Genomic DNA, 20,000 nt, shown 5'->3' on the forward strand with positions numbered 1-20,000 from the left:
TTATACAATCTACAGCTTATTGAACCAGAGGATGTGGAACCTTGGATACAAAGGGTGGACTATAAAGCTATACTTGGATGTTTGATGCTGAGAAGGTTTGGGGCCCCTAAAACCCTTTGTTGTTCAAGGGTCAACTCTGCTGTTTTTCAGATACATAGAGGTTCTGAAGGGGGAGGCCCTCAGATTTATCTAGTACATAGTGATTAACCTCTGCAGAAACACCCTAAGGCAAAAAAGGGGAGTGAGAACTGGATGTACTAAAAATGTCTCCCCAGCTGCCAGCCACCCGCCACTTTAAAAGGAATCACTATCCAGAAGAGCTAGTTATTGACAAGAATATACTATCCCTAAAGTACTTTAAAAACAAGTCTGACCAGTAACTATAAAAATGAAGCTATTTAAAGACCTGATATATTTTAAAGAGAACAGACTTTATTGACCAGCAATTAAAATCATTCGAAGATGTATTTTTCTCCATAATTTATTGTGAGATGAACGTTAAATAAAATTTTAATTTTTGTCACTTGCTTTAATGCACGTCTTCTTGAACAACTCTTCATTTTTCCTTCGAAAACATCGTGTGCCACACCTCTGGGGGAAAAAATCAGAAACCAACAGTGAAAATCATTCCATACTCAAAACTTGAAAGTCATATACCTGACACACAAAGGCACCTTAAACAGGAAAGGAAATGGCCTCAGCTTTTTGGAGTTTATCAGATACTTTCAAATTGTCAACAGATGTGGCTGCATGACAAATCGTAATCACTTACTTGAGGTAATGAAGTTTTTAAGCACCACTGCTAAGCACTTGAACATTCATTTGCAGGTACTTATCTGCTGAAAAGAACAGTTCAACCATTTTAATAAAAAACTGCATCAGATTTGAGTAATTCACATAATATATATTACTGGCATCTCAGTCTTAAAGTTATTTCTTCAAAGATACCCTCAGCTGGGTAAACGGCAAAAAGTACTTTGTCATCACTGTGCCAGTTATTAAATATTTTGGTATTGTGCCTCAGGAACAATACCACACACACATTAAAAAAAAAAGCACACAACTTAACATTATAACTTTTGGTACCTTGTTACATGTGCAGTGGTCCTCCTGGTGTTTTCACAGCCATCTTCTGTGACAGGTTTTTGGAAAACATTTATCACAATGATCTTCATCTTCAACTCATAGGCACTGCTGCACCTAGAAATTAAATATATTTCATCGTGAATTCTCATTTGCATTTGCATCTGTTTTGCATCTTATATCTAGTATGGACAAGTAGGTTCTTTTCCTCATACTCATCAAGAACCATTTAAGAAAAAAAAAGAAAAACTTACAATCTTTCTGACTCCCAATCAACTTTTAATAAAAAACACTAAAAAGTGGAGTAATTTTCTGCTGTTTAACACATCTCTAAAGGGCTGGAAGAAGCACAAGCTGGAATCAAGATTACTGGGAGAAATATCAATAACCTCAGATATGCAGATGACACCACCCTCATGGCAGGAAGTGAAGAGGAACTCAAAAGCCTCTTGATGAAAGTGAAAGAGGAGAGTCAACAAGTTGGCCTAAAGCTCAACATTCGGAAAACTAAGATCATGGCATCTGGTCCCATCACTTCATGGGAAATAGATGGGGAAACAGTGGAAGCAGTGTCAGACTTTATTTTGGGGGGCTCCAAAATCACTGCAGATGATTGCAGCCATGAAATTAAAAGACGCTTACTCCTTGGAAGAAAAGTTATGACCAACCTAGACAGCACACTGAAAAGCAGAGACATTACTTTGCCAACAAAGGTCCGTCTAGTCAAGGCTATGGTATTTCCAGTGGTCATGTATGGATGTGAGAATTGGACTGCGAAGAATGCTGAGTGCGGAAGAATTGATGCTGCTGAACTGTGGTATTGGAGAAGACTCTTGAGAGTCCCTTGGACTGCAAGGAGATCCAACCAGTCCACTCTAAAGGAGATCAGTCCTGGGTGTTCTTTGGAAGGAATGATGCTAAAGCTGAAACTCCAATACTTTGGCCACCTCATGCGAAGAGTTGACTCATTGGAAAAGACCCTGATGCTGGGAGGGATTGGGGGGCAGGAGGAGAAGGGGACGACAGAGGATGAGATGGCTGGATGGCATCACTGACTCGATGGACGTGAGTTTGAGTGAACTCCAGGAGTTGGTAGTGGACAGGGAGGCCTGGTGTGCTGCAATTCATGGAGTTGCAAAGAGTCAGACACAACTGAGCGACTGAACTGAAAGGAACAAAAGAATGTGCTTGCTGCTTAATTATACTTTTTTTGGTAATGAAAACTGATAAGGCTCCCAGTTTAATACCTATAATGACTTGGGTAAGTCTTGATCCTTTTGATTGGTTAGGCCCTAATAATTCCATAAATGATTTTTCCAAGCTGGAAATGGATTCATTAGCATAGGTAAAAATGATGGATGTATTTATGATGTTCTTTTACTGTGGCAGCACAGATTTTAAGACATGATGGTCCTAATGAGTACCTAACCATTGCTTTTCTGTCTCAGAGCTCGACATGGATGAGGTGGGCCAGGTTAAAGGTTAGATATATAAAAACACGTGTGCAGACGTCTAACTAAAAACATTATTATGGCAGCTCTAATATAATTTCAGAGCAGAGATACATGATGTTGACATCATTACTGGACACAGTTCTGTAGAATTAAATCCCACATTGCCTGAAAGCATATTTATGTACTGCAAAGGGCACGGTCAGGGCCACAGATCATGTCCCCTAGAACCCCAAGAGGATAAATCATTGAACCAGACAGCTACTGGAAATGATTTATGAGGACATAACAAATGCTGGGCCTTGCAAAACAATTTATCACTTTCAAGTCTTGAAATGCTGAGATATTTCACATAATATTAAGAACACAAACTACTGGTTATGAATATTTTCAACTTGGAAAACTTCAGTTTAATATATGATTCATAAGACTTCTGACAACTACATACAAATTCTATTTATGGCCTAAAACAACCAACACTTAGGGATATATATGTATAAAACTGCTATCCACTCTACTCACTCAAAAAAACCCAAGTTTGGACACAAAATCCCAGATGATGGGCACCTCAGGAGAAGGCATGGGATAGAAAGAAAGGAATGGGATAGGGAAGCAAATGGATGTTATGGTATTAATAATATTCCAGTTCTTAAATGGATCATATGCTTGTGTGCTAGTTGCTTGGTCGTGTTCAACTGTCCACAACCCCACGTAGTGTAAGCCGTCTGGCTCCTCTGTCCATAGAATTTTCCAGAGAAGAATACTAGAGTGGGTTGCCATATTTTACTCCATGGGATCTTCCCGACCCAGGGATTCTTTACCACTGCGCCACCTGGGAAGCCTTAGTTATTCTTAAGAACTTACATAAATTATCAACATTTTAATCAAACGGTTATTTTGTAGAGTTTTTAAAAATTCCAAAACTTAGCAATGAAAATAGGGTTCCAGTCACTATGCCTCAAAAAGAATGACTGAAATGCCAAATATAAGCTACTTCAAGCCATCACATTTGCCGTGGTTAAAGTTAACTGTTGGGATTGTCTGAGATGAAAAAACGTGTATTTCATATCGGGGGGAGGGAAAAAACCAAAACACCTGACTATACTAAGTCTCACCGACGAGCACTTATAACTGTGCTTTTAAACAGACAAAAAGTCTTCCAGCTCTTGACCAATTTCTTCTGTATCAAGTTCAGAATACACATCTTTATGTAAATCCAAGCATCTAAGGCTACAGCCGGCATTTATAGCCTAAAGGGCTTCTAACCCCTACGGATTGTTCTCCAAATTCAGTGCCACGTCTCTAAAAGTCTATTTACAAAGGAGATCCAGGAACAAATAAATGCCTACATTGCGCCACTGCGCAGAGACCAGAACTCATTGTTAGATTAACCGTGCCGCGTTAAAAAGTTTTAAAACCAACCAAAAAGTCCAGCCAAGTCAAGATTGCCTTAAGATTTAAGAGGTAATCCCTTCCCCCTTTACAGAACGTTTCCTTAGAAAGGGTATATGAGCGCACATTTAAGGGGCCCCAAAGCCGAAAGGCCGCACACAAAGCTTTACTTGGGATACAAAAGGGCTCCGGTCGAGGCCTGGGCTGGGCGCGAGGCCACCCGCCTCGGAACCCAGAGAATGGCAAAAGGCCCTTCGTTAGTCTGAGCTGAGAACAGTCTAAATCGGCTTTTAGTAACAAGGGTCGGCAAAAACTCACAGGTAACGGTTACTCACAAAATGCGATTGAGCAGAAGGCACGAAGGAGAGCTCGAGGCCGCGTCAATCGGGTGGGGGAGGGGAAGATGGCCTCCTGGGATGACTTGGAGGCCGAGGCCGCGCCGACCGCTGGGCTGTGCCCAGCAATGGACGGAGGCCACCGGGATGGGGGTCCCGGGGCGGGACACACCAGGCGGAGGGGCCCGAGACCGACCTATAGACTCTGGCACGGAGTCGGGTTCCCGGGAGAAATAAGAAAATGATCTAACTCCGCGGGGCCTTCCCCCCTCGAAGAGCGGGGCGACGTGTCCGCGGGCGTTGCCGCCACGCCCGTAAGGCAGACAGAGCCTCAGAGCCCTTCCATCTCCTGCTGCCAAGCGGAAAAGAAAGCGCCGCGGCCCGGGTTGGCGCTCCGACGCTCCAGGCCTGGCCCCGCCCCTTCCGGCCCTGGCCCCCGCCCCTCAGCCGGCGCGTGTTTGCGGTGCGGCGGGTTTACAGCAAGAGCTGAGGGGTTCAGTTCAGTTCAGTTCAGTTCAGTCGCTCAGTCGTGTCCGACTCTTTGCGACCCCATGAATCGCAGCACTCGAGGCCTCCCTGTCCATCACCATCTCCCGGAGTTCACTCAAACTTACGTCCATCGAGTCGGTGATGCCATCCAGCCATCTCATCCTCTGTCGTCCCCTTCTCCTCCTGCCCCCCAATCCCTCCCAGCATCAGGGTCTTTTCCAATGAGTCAGCTCTTCGCATGAGGTGGCCAAAGTATTGGGAGTTTCAGCTTTAGCATCATTCCTTCCAAAGAATACCCAGGACTGATCTCCTTTAGAATGGACTGGTTGGATCTCCTTGCAGTCAAAGGGACTCTCAAGAGTCTTCTCCAATACCACAGTTCAGAAGCATCAATTTTTCGGCTCTCAGCTTTCTTCACAGTCCAACTCTCAGCATCCATACATGACCACTGGAAATACCATAGCCTTGACTAGACGGACCTTTGCTGGCAAAGTAATGTCTCAGCTTTTCAATATGCTGTCTAGGTTGGTCATAACTTTCCTTCCAAGGAGCAAGCGTCTTTTAATTTCATGGCTGCAGTCACCATCTGAAGTGATTTCAGAGCCCAGGAAAATAGTCTCTCACTGTTTCCACTGTTTCCCCATCTATTTCCCATGAAGTGATGGGACCAGATGCCATGATCTTAGTTTTCCGAATGTTGAGCTTTAAGCCATCTTTTTCACTCTCCTCTTTCACTTTCATCAAGAGGCTTTTGAGTTCCTCTTCACTTTCTGCCATAAGGGTGGTGTCATCGGCAGATCTGAGGTTATTGATATTTCTCCCAGTAATCTTGATTCCAGCTTGTGCTTCTTCCAGCCCAGCGTTTCTCGTGATGTTCTCTGCATATAAGTTAAATAAGCAGGGTGACAATATACAGCCTTGACGTACTCCTTTTCCTATTTGGAACCAGTCTGTTGTTTCATGTCCAGTTCTAACTGTTGCTTCCTGACCTGCATACAGGTTTCTCAAGAGGCAGGTCAAGTGGTCTGGTATTCCCATCTCTTTCAGAATTTTCCACAGTTTATTGTGATCCACACAGTCAAAGGCTTTGGCATAATCAATAAAGCAGAAATAGATGTTTTTTCTGGAACTCTCTTGCTTTTTTTAATGATCCAGCGGATATTGGCAAGCACCCTTACTTCTTGCCAACACCAGTCCTAATTATTGACAATTTATGTAATCTTGTGATTTTCTGCCTTTATGAGCTTCCCCCACGTGGCAGTGTGGCAGAACTTAATTCAAGTGCTTCTTGGAGCTCTGTCTCTCCAGGCTGCAGTCCCAACACACCCCAAATGAACACCTCTTTATTGCTGCCAGATCTCTGTTCTTGGAATTCTTGGGTAACAAATCCTAAGAAATTGATACAAAATCCAGGGCAGGATATGTTTGCCTCAAAAAAACATGGTATGAAAATCTAAACCTAGCAAAACAAATTGTGATTGTGTGAAGTTGCTTCAGTCATGTCTGACTCTTTGCGACCCTATGGACAGTAGCCCGTCAGACTCCTCTGTTCATGGGACTCTCCAGGCAAGAATATTGGAGTGGGTTACCATGCTCTCCTCCAGGGGATCTTCCTGACCCAGGGATCGAACCCGTGTCTCTTAAGTCTCCAGCATTGGCAGGCATGTTCTTTAGTGCCACTTGGGAAGCCCTGTGAATATTCTTAATCTCATTGAACTGCTGCTGCTGCTGCTAAGTCGCTTCAGTTGGGTCTGACTCTGTGCGACCCCATAGACGGCAGCCCACCAGGCTCCCCGGTCCCTGGGATTCTCCAGGCAAGAGTACTGGAGTGGGGTGCCACTGCCTTCTCTGTCTCATTGAACTATACCCTTAAAAATTATTAAAATGGTAAGTTTATGTTATGTATATTTTATAACAATACAAATAAAATTTTAAAAATATTTTAGAGGAAGAAATTTCTGCACTTCACATGACTCACCTCACCTTTTGTTTCCCTTCTCTTGCTGCACACCAATCACCCTGCCCGACTCTTAGTTTTTAGAACGTGGCAAACAACTTTCACATCTCAAGGCGTTTGCTCTTGCCTGGAATTCTCTTATCCCAGTTTTTTGAGTGACTAACTACTTTCTTTCATCTTAGCTTCTAGGTCAATTTTTCAGTGAGGCCATACTTGCCCTTCCTATCTAAAGTGTGGTGGTGGTGGTTTAGTCACTAAGTTGTGTCTAACTCTGGCAACCCCATGGACTGCAGCCTGCCATGCTCTCTCCATGGGATTTCCCAGGCAAGAATACTGGAGTGAGTTGCCATTTCCTTCTTCAGGGATCTTCCCAACCCAGGGATTGAACCCAGGTCTCCTGCAGTGCTGGTAGAGAATCCACATGCAATGCAGAAGACCCTGTTTTGATTCCTCAGTTGGGAAGATGCACTGGAGAAGGGATAAACTACCCACTCCAGTATTCTTGGGCTTCCCTGGTGGCTCAGCTAGTAAAGAATCCACCTGCAATGTGGGAGATCTGGGTTCAGTCCCCAGGTTGGGAAGATCCCCTGCCCTGGAGAAGAGAATGACTATCTACTCCAGTATTCTGGCCTGGAGAATTTCATGGACTATACAGTCCATGGGGTCGAAAAGAGTTAGAGGCAACTGAGCAGCTTTAACTCACTCACTCCTACAGTGCAAGAGATGTCCTTCACTGCAAGTGGATTCTTTACTGACTGAGCCACTTATTTAAAGTGGGTCCACTATAAAACATATCCCTTTTTGTTTCCTTCATAATCTGTAGTTACATTAAAAAAAAAAAAGAAATTCTATACTTTTGCTGCCCTCACTGAAATATACATTCTGTGAGAGGAAACATGTAGTCTGTTTTGCTGACCATTTTATTCCTAGTACCTAATATAGTCTCTAGCATTTAATAAATAGCTATTGATTGAATAAATGGATCTGTATTTGCTGATTTGGAAATTATTTCAAGATATGTTAAATTTTAAAAGCTAGATGCAGAAGGTGTTTAGTAAAATCCTATTTTTTCCTACATAAAAAGAACATACATTTATTTGACTATATATGTTTTTTGAGAGGTTCAGAAGGAATGTTGGCAATGTATGTCTCTAGTTGGTTTTGGAGGGAAAGTGATATTTTGATTTTTTTTTGTATACTGTTCACTACTGTTTGGATATTTACTGTGTGTATGCAATTTTATAATTAAAGTAAGTTGAAAAATTATTAAAATAGTACGTTTTCTCTTCTGACTGCAAAAATATACCATTTCTATTTGCCCTCTTTCTATTTGAAGATTTGCCCCCTTCACATCATTCCCTTATTAACATCATGACAAGTGTTCAGTATTCTCCAGCAAGGAGCACCATCTTAGAGGTTGCCAGTCTCTAGGTTGCTGAAGTGAGTTAACGCTGCCAGTTGCAAAGATAACTAAAACCACTTCAAAGGGAGAGTTTCATGGTTTATAAGATATGTGTGCATGCGTGTGTTCAGTTGTGTCCGAATCTTTGCAACCCCATGGACTGTAGCCTGCCAAACTCCTCTGTCCATGGAATTTTTCAGGCAAGAATACCGGAATGAGTTGCCATTTCCTCCTCCAGGGGATCTTCCCGATGTAGAAATTGAATCCTCGTCTCTTGCGTCTCCTGCATTGGCAGGTGGATTCTTTACCACTGTGCCACCTGGGAAGCCCTAAATATAACGGTTTATCCAAATGTAACTTTTAAAAAAATAGCTATTTTTTGACAGTATAACTTGGATTATCTTAGAAAGTTTACATTTGGTAGACATATATGTGGATTCAGGGCATACAGGGTATTATTTCCTTAGAAGCTGTCAGAATCTATCGTCTCCACTTCCACATGTAAATCTCATTAGTAAATTAATACATTTGGCCTTCAGTCCTTTTTCATATTAGTGAATGACTCGGAGAACCTGGTTCCCCTCTATGTTTGCAGCAGAAAATGAGGTTGGAACTGGAAGGAAGTGGCTATAATAACCATATGCTTGTGCTTTCCCTGGCTCAATGGTAAGCATGTCAAAATAGAGTTAAGCAAGAGAAATGTAAATGACCCTAGTCATAACTGCATGACTTTCATATATATGATCCTTTTACCTCCGGCAAGATTATTTTTAAACATAATATTGACATTAAGATAATCATAGCATTTATACCTCTCGTCAAGGTTAAAGTTCTAAATCTGTGAAAAAATACATTAAATTGTCAGAAAATAGGGCACTGATCTGAATGAAAGTTGATTCTTAAACACTTGAAGTACATGAACTTTACTGAGATAATTTCAGTGAAAATTACCTAAATTACTTACGATTTTTGCCCGGATCTAAAATAATGAGTGGCTTAATTGTCAGTGTGAGACTCTAGAGTTTTCCTTTTCTGTTTAAAAATTTAACTTTTATGTAAGGCTTGCAAACAACTACTTCAATCCTATGACAAATTCTGAATGTAATGGAATTAAAATTTAAATTATTCAAGCTGACCAATGGGACCTGAGGGGAAGTCTGCTAGGGGAATTCAGGGAAAGTTTTGTTCTTTAATGAAAAGGCACATGTGGGAAGAAGCAGCTTTTCATCCCCTACATATGATCACCATCGATCATCAGTGAAAGAATTCCTGGCATCCCGCAGCCCTCTTGTTAAATGAGGGGAGCTTCCGTTGATGGCAAAATGGGAAGAGAAGGAACCAAGCAACTTCAAAATAGTCAGCAAGTTAAGCAGCCAGGAAGCCTCTCCGGCTTCTTCTTAGGTGAAATAATATACTTTCCTCACTGTTTAAACAAAAATTGTTTAAGAATGACTACATAGAGAATAGAGAATGTGGAAGTAATTGAAAAATTCAAACTATGGTTAAAGTATGATGTTATTGTACCTCTGTGATGATCTAATACGAATTATGTCCTGAAATTAACACCCCATTAAACGTAAATACAGTGGAGATTCTGAATTTTTCCTATGATGTCTCCTTGTACTTAGGCATGAGTTTCTCTATGTCTGCTGGTGTTGTGGTAAATAAGAGCTCAAAACAACAACAACAAAAGAGTAAAACCCAACTCCCCCCAAACAAAACCCTTATTTGTAGCATTTGCAGAAAATCCCATGGACTGAGGAGCCTGGTAGGCTACAGTCCATGGGGTCGCAAAGAGTTGGACACGACTGAGCGACTTCACTTCACTTCTTCTTCATGCTGTTAATTGGGCCTCCCTGGTGCCGCAGCAGTAAAGAATCCACCTGCAATGCAGAAGACGTGAGTTTGATCCCTGGGTGGGGAAGATCCCCTGGAGAAGGAAGTGGCAACTGACTCCAGTATTCTTGCCTGAAAAATCCCATGGACAGAGGAGCCTGGTGGGCTACAGTCCATGGGGTCAAGAAGGAGTCAGACATGGCTTAGCAACTAAACGACGAAAATAACAATGCTGTTAATATATTATGGTGATTTCAAGCTACTAACAACTGGCTCACAAGATACCTGAATACTTGAATAATTAACAACTAGCTTTCCTAACACACCATTGTCTCTAGAGGCTGAACTGCTGGGTTTAAGATCTAAGGATAAATTAATTTTCATACTTAATAGTCAGTTGCTTTCCAAATAGTTGCTCTATACCCTTGTCAAAACTTGCTGTTTTCAGAATTTAAACAATTTTGTCAATATGATAAATATGAAATGGTGTTAACTGTTATTTTAATTTGCACTTGCTATGAGGTTGAAAAGATAATTTTATAAATGTTTTGTTTTTTCCTTAATTTTTTTTTCACATTTTTAACCATTTGGGTTTTCTCTTCTGTAAATCATAGCCTTCAGAGCTTTGCCCAGTTTTTTACTGAAGTATCTGTAATTTAAAAATTTTGATTTATAGGATTTCTTTCTATATTCTGGATACTAATCTTTTGTCAGTTAACCGTCACATGCATTGCCAATAACTTTTCTCAGTCTGTTTTATTTTTTAGTTGTAGTTATGGGGTTTATGTTGTTTGGAAATTTGTACTTTTCTTTCTGCTTATGAATAGCTCCTTGATACCCAGTACCTCTGCATTTCTATGCAAAATTTATGGCTACCCTTAAATCCAAATCCTTTAATGTATATTTCAAAGCCTTCCTTCATTTAAAAATTGGGAATAATATAACTTATTCCTAAGATTTTTGTGAGGAATAAATGTGATAATATATGTGAAACACCCATCCTTCTTCCCCAGGCACTTTCTTTCAAAGCAGCACATTCTTTTCACTTGGTTTTTCCTATAACTAGAATGCTCTTCTTGTCCCTCTTTGCCTTCTCAGGAAGTCTTCCTTGATTTCTTAAGACTGGGTCAGGTTCTTTGTTACCATCCTATATCCATCCCCAGCCTCCTTCCCTGATAATGAAACCCTGATTTTGTTTGTGTTATGTGCCTAGTTCTAGGGGTAAGCCTCTTGTTTCAATCTGTTTGCTTGCTTCCCCAGCCTCCTTTTATCTGTTTCTATATGTCAGAAGATGAAAGGCTAAGTATTACATAGCATTTCAAAACTCTTTAGCAGCTTAGATTCTGGATGTGAATTAGATCCTACCAATGAAACACATTTGTGTAAAACCCAGATTTTAAATTGAGCTACATGAGGAGAAAAGCAAGCTGCAAGGCATCCACTGTGCTGGCCTTTACACAGCAAAGGCTGTGCGCTTCTGGAGTCAGTCAGCTTCCACTGGGCAGGCAGAGTACAGGTTGTGGCAGAAGGTTCAGCTGCTTTGGCAGCCAAGTTCCATGGAATGACTTAGGAAATTGTTCCTAGAAATCCAGCTCAAGTTGGTTTCATCCCAGTGATGAAAGTCACTAATTCCTTGTAAGAAGTCTGACTGTTTTTAACCGAGCAAGAGCAAATACCATCCCAAACCCAGACTGATAGATATACCTCCCTTACACCTAGGGGCGACCTTGTAACCCACTTCTGGCAAAGGAGAAATATGTAGAAGCTTTGGCCCTTGATAAATTTACAAAGCCATCTTACCAGCCCGGGACCTCCTACTTGTAGATTTCTTTTATAGGAGAGAATAAAGCCCTAATTTATTTAAGCCAGTATGGTTCAGACTTTCTAATTAGCAGCTGAATGCAATTCCTAACTGATATGACAAGCAGTGAACAATGCATGCCATAGTATTAAGAAAATATTTGTGGACTAACTGATGATTGATGAACAAAAGCACTGAAGCATGAAACAGCTCTGTGTGTGTGTGTGTGTGTGTGTGTGTGTGTGTTTACTATAACCTGAAGTATAAAATGGGTGGGCTTCCCAGGTGGCTCAGTGGTAAAGGACCCACCTGCCAATGCAGGAGACATAGAGATGACGATTGATCCTTAAGTCGGGAAGATCACCTGGAGTAGGAAATGGCAACTCACTCCAATATTCTTGCCTGAAGAATCCTATGGACAGAGGGGAGCCTGGCAGGCTACAGTCTGTGGGGTCACGAAGAGTTGGACATGACTGACCACATAGGCACACACACACACATAAAGTGTAAAATAGGTAGTGGTAGAGGACTGTGGGCAGTGATATAGACAGAGGTTTCATAAACCAAGTTAAGGGGTTAGACCTGCTCTTACACAATGAGGAACTGCTGAATGGATTTGATCAAGTACATTACATCCTCAGGTTTGCACTTTTGGTAGGTTTCTTGAGTGCAGCCAGTACAGAAGGCAGGGGAAACTTTTAAGTATACAGATGATGAGACAAAAGATGATGAATACCTACAATAATTATTGTTATATATTTTTATGACTGTGTATCATTAGGCAAATTCTTTAATGTTGCTAAGAATTGCTAAGTCAGGGTATGTATACTTAACATATTGAGAGAGAGATGGTGAAACTCTGTTTAAAAAGCTTGCAGCCATGAAATTAAAAGACACTTACTCCTTGGAAGGAAAGTTATGACCAACCTAGATAGCATATTAAAAAGCAGAGACATTACTTTGCCAACAAAGGTCCGTCTAGTCAAGGCTATGGTATTTCCAGTGGTCATGTATGGCTGTGAGAGTTGGACTGTGAAGACAGCTGAGCACCGAAGAATTGATGCTTTTGAACTGTGGTGTTGGAGAAGACTCTTGAGAGTCCCTTTGACTGCAAGGAGATCCAACCAGTCCATTCTAAAGGAGATCAGTCCTGGGTATTCTTTGGAAGGACTGATGCTAAAGCTGAAACTCCAGTACTTTGGCCACCTCATGCGAAGAGTTGACTCATTGGAAAAGACCCTGATGCTGGGAGAGATTGGGGGCAGGAGGAGAACGGGACGACAGAGGATGAGATGGTTGGATAACATCACTGACTCAATGGATGTGAGTTTGAGTGAACTTCGGGAGTTGGTGATGGACAGGGAGGCCTGGCGTGTTGCAATTCATGGGGTCGAAAAGAGTTGGACACGACTGAGCGAATGAACTGAACTGATACTCCAAGAGTGCTATAATCATCATTTCCCCACCCTCACTAAAAATGGGTATTTTACATTTGTGTCATTCTTTTTTGGTCACATTCCTCCATTTAATTTAACCTGGGAGAGAAAAAGCAGGAGGATAAAAATGACAAAGATTAATTTTCATCAAAAACATAAATACTCAAGCATTATGGTTAAAACAAGTTAATTCTAGTATACCAGAAAAATTAGTCATCATCACTTACGCATTCTCCCTCCCAGTTTTATTGAGATATAATTGACATATAATACTGTATAAGTTTAAGAGGCATTACATAATGATATATATCAAAATGATTCCCACAAGTTTAGTTAACATCTATCACCTCACATAATTATAATTTTTTTTCTTGTGTTAGCAACTTTCAAATACACAATACAAATATTACTATATTTACCATATTGTATATTACATCCCCAGGACTTATTTTGTAATTGGATAGTTTATAGTATTCAGATAGGTGAAATATTTTATTTCATTGCTTTTTAAATTTACTTTTCTTATCTTAGGTGAGTTTGTGTGTCTTTTCATAAAGATACTGGGTGTTTGGTTTCTTTTTATGAACTTCTTATTCATATCATTTGCGGCATTTTTCTGAGTAGCTGGTCTTTTTAAATTCAGAGAGCTTCATTATATAAAGGAAATTACTAGTGTGGCTACATTTGTTGTGGCTTTTTTCCCAAGGTTTTTTTTTTTTTTTTTTGGTCTTTTTACCTTGTTTTTTCTTTCGTTTTATGAATTTTACATAGTCAAAATTACTGAGCTTTTCTTTTGTGGCTTCTTGGTTTGTATTTATTTATTTAAAAATTTATTTCTTTATTTTTGGCCGTGCTGCGTCTTTGTTGCTGCACTTCGGCTTCCTCTGGTTGCGAAAGCGGGAGTTACTCTCTAGCTGCAGCTCCTCGCGGCTTCTCCCTGAGCAGCTTCTCCTGTGGCTCACAGGCTCTAGAGCACTTGGGCTTCAGCGGCTGTGGCACGTGGGCTTAGTTGCCCCACAGGATGTAGGATCTTCCCAGGTCAGGGATCGAACCCACGTCTCCTGCACTGGCAGGTGCATTCTTTGCCACTGGACTACTAGGGGAAGTCCAGCTTCTTGGGTTTTTGTGTCACACTTCACCTTATCATCTTTACCCCTTTTTCTAACCTCTAACCAGCCAGAAATGACAAATCTGACTTGCTTTGAGCTGCTTACGTGTACTTTCTTAGCTATTGCTGTGCTGTGCTTAGTCACTCAGTCATGTCCGACTGTTCGTGATCCCATGGACTGTAGCCGGCTAGGCACCTCTGTCCTTGGGATTCTCCAGGCAAGAATACTGGAGTGGATTGCCATGCCCTCCTCCAGGGGATCTTCCCAACTCAGGGATTGAACCCAGGTCTCCTGCATTGCGGGCAGATTCTTTACTGTCTGAGCCACCAGGGAAGCCAAAGAATCTGGAGTGAGTAGCCTGTCCCTTCTCCAGGGGATTTTCCCAATCCAGGAATCCAACCGGGGTCTCCTGCATTGCGGGCAGATTCTTTACCAGCTGAGCTACCAGGAAGCCCTTCTTAGCTATTATTTCACATCAACTGTGAGCTGAGGTGAAGAGGAGAAAAGGCAAGGGGCAGTTTGTTGAGGGCAAACACTAAGCCTGGTGCTTATTGCAGTGATGGATTGATCTTAGCTGGAAGTCAGGTTCATTTCAAGGCAGTCTCTCCTGTACGTCCCAGAACATCACACCTGTAGCCTGACTGAACAAGGCTGGAACAGGCCTCCTCCTTCTGAGAGGAGGATCTGGAAATAGCTTCCTGCTTCTCACCTCTCTCCCCTCTCTTGACTCCCCTGTCTCTGCCATTGTTGTTGTTATTCAGTTGCAGAATTGTGCCTGAGTCTTTGTGACTTCATGGACTGTAGCACATCCCTGCTGTTGAACCCCACTTTTTTCACTTGCTATTATTGCCCAGTTTCAAGAGGGCTCTGGTCTAGGGGCTTACTGTCAGCAAGAGGTGCAGGTGAGCTACACACAGTAAGGACAGTTTTGCATGGGCCTTTAAAAAATATAAACTTAATTTAAACATTTTGACATGCATGACATACTTACATAGATAAGTATGTAAAGCATTTAGGTGCCTTATAATCGCACACATTTAAAAGTTGTAAATTAAGTGACTTCAGAACTTATTTGAAAATAAGAACGTTTAAAATCAGTTCTTATTTAGACCTCACATTGTTTTAAAAGGCCCCCAGTTTTTAATGGCCATAAAAACAGAGACAAGTGATTTAAGTTCATCCCCAGACCTCCCCATGGACATACTTCTTGGTCCTGAGAGGGCAGGAATGCATGCGTTTCTTCAGTAACATTCATGTGTACAGGAAATGACTATTGACATAATCTTTAAGCCTAATAGTTAAGATTATTCTTCAGTTTATAATTTAAAAGCTTCTGACAGCTATGTGCCGTGGTGTAATTTATAATGAAAGTCTGACTGATTGAGGTATATTTCACTGAACTGGCTTCTCTTATGAGTTGAAACTAAGGCTTGTGTAAACATAGGAAGGGAAGCTTTTCCCGGGCTTATGTAGTTGGGCAAGAATATTTAATGTCCCTCATTCCCAACTGTGCTGCAGTACCATCTGTGCTGTACTCAAAGTTTATAGAAAGCAAATCTACAGGATTTAAGGGGCATTTATTTTTTTCAATAAAATAGCCACATATAAGACTGCCATCTACTAGTGTGCAGCAAAATAAAAGTACAGTTTTTTGAGATATACAATTTTGTAGTACTCCCTTCAGAGAAGGCAATGGCAACCCACTGCAGTACTCTTGCCTGGAAAATCCCATGGACAGAGGAGCCTAGTAGGCTGCAGTCCATGGGGTCGATGAGAGTCAGACTGAGCGACTTCACTTTCACTTTTCACTTGCATGCATTGGAGAAGGCAATGGCAACCCACTCCAGTACTCTTGCCTGGAAAATTCCAGGGACAGGGGAGCCTGGTGGGCTGCCGTCTATGGGGTCACACAAAGTCAGACACGACTGAAGCAACTTAGCAGCAGCAGCAGCAGCAGCAGTACTCCTTTAGTGCTTCTTTAGGAGTCAGATTTTGTACATTTTCCATTTATTTGGCTTTACTCTTTTTTATCGATTTAGGGTTGGAAATCTTTGTAATATTGTTCTATATTTTTAATGACACATACACCATTATTTTAAAAATTTATTTTGCCATTTCCTTCTCCAGAGGATCTTCCTGACCCGGGGATCTAACCTGCTGCTGCTGCTGCTAAGTCGCTTCAGTCGTGTCTGACTCTTAGCGACCCCATGGACCGCAGCCTACCAGGCTCCTCCTTCTATAGGATTTTCCAGGCAGGAGTACTGGAGTGGGGTGCCATTGCCTTCTCCGGGGTCGAACCTGAGTCTCCTGCACTGGCAGATGAATTCTTTGCTGCTAAGCTATTAGGGAAGTTCCAGCTTTTGTATATTTTTTGGTTATAAGAAAAACAAAACTTAAAAAATAAAAAGTGTGTACATGGAGAAAGACAGTGACAATGTGCTATTAGTTGTAAGTAATCTGGAAAATCAGGTATCATATTATCCAGCAATGATTAAGAAAAAAAGAAGGAACTTGTCATCAGATTAAGACAATCTGCAGTGCCAGAAGAGTCGAAGTTTATAAATTTTCAAATAAAATACATGATTGATATAATTTGTAATACCCTATACAGAGCTAGGAAAGAGCATTTAGGTTAAACTGCCCTCTAAGGTATCTAACATATGAATTTGGATCAGAAGCAATCTGTTTGACTTATCATTTCTTCCCCCTGACGGCTAAGAATACAGTTTTATATACAGCCAGCATGCAAAGTGTCTTAAAAGATGCCAAATACAATTCATGTGTTGATTTCTAATAGAATTATGTTAGCCATGGTGGAGATGTTTGGTCTGGATTGGATTATTTCCTCAGAATGGCACTATTGATACACCAAAGATACACTATTGATAGACCGAAGAAAAAGATTAAATACTGCTGGAAAATATATATAGAATTACCTCTATAACCCAACCCCCTCACCCCCATCCTCCAAACAAACACAAAAACCTAAACCAAAAAAAGAAATCTCACTAGAGCTTGAAAGCTTTCTTTTTGATAATAACTGGCTAGCTGCCTTCATGAATATAAAATGAGACCCTTTGGAAAAAGGAAAAATTATTGAATAATTTAACCTAAAAAGCAATTTCAACTAATACTGTGCATTTCAGTGAGGACAACTAGCATTTATTTTATTTTCTTACAGCTTTTTCTTACTTTAAATAAATTCTCCATGAGTAGATAAGAAAATTACTGTTTAGGATATCAATAACTCTGCAGATTGAAGTAGTTGGATCAAAAAAGCCTTATCAAAATATAAAAACAGTTTTAAAAAATATTTATTTTTATTTATTTACTTGACTACACTGTATCTTAGTTATGGCATATGGGATCTAGTTCCCCCAACCAGGGGTCAAACCCAGGTCCTCTGCTTTGGGAGCATGGAGTCCTGGACACTGGACCACCAGGGAAGTCCCTAAAACCAGTATTTTCTATCACCAAATAATGTGTGAAACAGATACTTTCACCTTCACTCTATTCTAAACAACCACTTCCACTGTGAGACTTTTACTTTTCCACTTCATTCCTTTTCATTATTATTTTTTAAAGCAGGTATGTATATACTTTTAAATGTAGCTTTACTGATGTATAATTGACACACAAACTGCACTGTAAGCATTTTTATAAACAGAAAAAGAAGCAATAAATATTTTAAAGGTCTATCAGAACTGGTTATGCTTCTAAAAAGGTATTTCCTTATTCACCCAAATTATCACTACAGAGGAATCGTAAATATATGACTATTACTGAGAGAGGTGAGTAAACTGAAAACACTTAAGGGAGGATTTCCCTTGCAGATTATGGGATAATATGGTGATCCAGTATACCCTCTTCCCCTCCATATTACATACTCCACTAAAGATAGCATGGTGAAGAAGCTAATACCAAGTGGGTGTCTATCTTCTAGAAAGATTTTCAAGTGTTGCCATAGGTATTTGTTAAATAACTGCAGAGATAGATATAACAGACTAAACTAGTTTTCAAATTGGTGCTTTATTTCATTTTAGTAATATCCTTTATCTTGACCATGCACCATTAATTAAACAGCATGCTTCTTTTAAACTTTGAATGAAAATATGCGATTTCACCTCAAGTTTTCCAACCTACCAAACGCTGTTACCATATTTAGCAATTTAATAAAATGTTATAAAGCTTATGAGAGAACTATAGTTCTTTGGCATTAAAACATTTGTAACTGGACAAGAAGAAATAAAAAGTAATACTGTTAAGACAATGACTAATAATTTAGAAGGAGGATTTAGAAAACTCTGATAATTTAACAAAAATCATAATTATTCCCCAACTAAATGCTTTAAAAACGGCATTTTTTCCCTGAAATTCTTGCTATCACATTTAGTGTTTTCAGTTCAGTCCCAGGTAACTTTAAAGAAGTTCTGGTTCCATTCCTTCAAAGATTATTTTTAGCACATTTTTATTCTAATAATTTATAATAATGAATGGCTGAACCATCTCATTTTATTTTGTATTCCTTTCAATGGCATATGAATGGGTAAGTATACTCACAAATATTTAAATATACAAACATTTTTGCTACACATTAATATGCAGACATTTTATTATATGCCTTTTCTTTTTAAAGACATGCTTTGGCCACATTACAACCAGTATATTCACATTAAAATAAAAGTTACAAACTATCAGACATGAGCCAAGACATGATCATCCTCAAATAAACTTTGCCTTCAAATAGTCTTTTATTTCATTTTACTGCCAAAAGCTGGAGTTAAATGGAGGAGGAAATGAAATGGTGGTTCAGCTGCTATATTAATTCAACCAAGGCCATTCATACACATTTCTATTTAATAATTTGGACCAAACCCAGCAACTTTAAAATTGCGGGTTATCAAGAAATGAATGACCTTTATACACCTGGACAGTGAAATAGTAAAGAGTGAGGAGAAAAATAAGAAAGGGAGATAAAAGGGAATCTAAGTCAGCAAAGATGACAAAAGAGACTAATACTTTTTTTAAACAAGTGTCTCTACTACACTCTGTTGTTTTGAGATTCGATGTGTTCCCTGATAAATATCTCCACTTCTCAGCTAGGACCATCAAGCTCCTGCCAGAAACCACTGGTTCAGGCAGGCAAAAGAGCTGCTCCCTGGATACTTCATGTGCAGGGCAGTGGGAGAGACCCAGAGCAGAGGGCTTTTCCTGCTTGTGGGTCCAAATCGGAGCATCCTGTATCTCAGGATGGTCACTCTGTGTCCTTAGACCTCTTCAAGGTACAGATCAGCCCCAGAAGTCCCAAGTCAGAAAGGACTTCTGTTTCAGAAGGGTCGGGTAGGTTCACTGTGAACAGCAGCTGACAAGGGAAGGAACCTGGCCAAGGCTGTGACTGTGAAGGTCAAGGGGTTCACTGGAGGCCCCCGACAGGCCTGAACATGCCACTCTCTCTAGGGGCTACAGCTAAACCTGTTTACCTAGTCCAGGACCTGAGAGTAGGGTGGATATGGAGTGACTGGGGGCAGGAAGGGTGGCAAACCCTGCTACCCAGCGACAACCATCTGCTGTTCACACAGGGTTGCAGGGAGGCCCAGTGCATTCCATAATTTGGAAACATAGTAAGATATTTAATAATCCTCTAGGAAGGTGGCCAAGACTTGTCCTAGGAAGCAAACCATTTCTAATATTCCAAACAAGTTTTCTAAG

General features: G+C 40.5%; 1 protein-coding gene and 1 non-coding gene across 2 annotated transcripts; both read right to left on the reverse strand.

Annotated features, from left to right (window-relative positions):
• Window positions 1–410: 410 nt before the first annotated feature.
• LOC120878809 lies at window positions 411–13,413 on the reverse strand. The gene is made up of 4 exons (XM_040261689.1): window positions 13,410–13,413; window positions 4,262–4,703; window positions 1,087–1,200; window positions 411–591 (listed from the first exon to the last, which is right to left on the reverse strand). The coding sequence occupies exons 1-4, from the start codon at window positions 13,411–13,413 to the stop codon at window positions 453–455; spliced, it is 699 nt and encodes a 232-aa protein (XP_040117623.1). The 3' UTR covers window positions 411–452.
• On the reverse strand, window positions 910–996 carry LOC120879174. Its single transcript, XR_005724738.1, has one exon. It is a non-coding gene; the product is annotated as a small nucleolar RNA SNORD87 (small nucleolar RNA).
• Window positions 13,414–20,000: the final 6,587 nt, after the last annotated feature.

Source organism: Oryx dammah, unplaced genomic scaffold (assembly GCF_014754425.2).
Source record: "Oryx dammah isolate SB20612 unplaced genomic scaffold, SCBI_Odam_1.1 HiC_scaffold_19, whole genome shotgun sequence".
Taxonomy (NCBI): Eukaryota; Metazoa; Chordata; class Mammalia; order Artiodactyla; family Bovidae; genus Oryx; species Oryx dammah.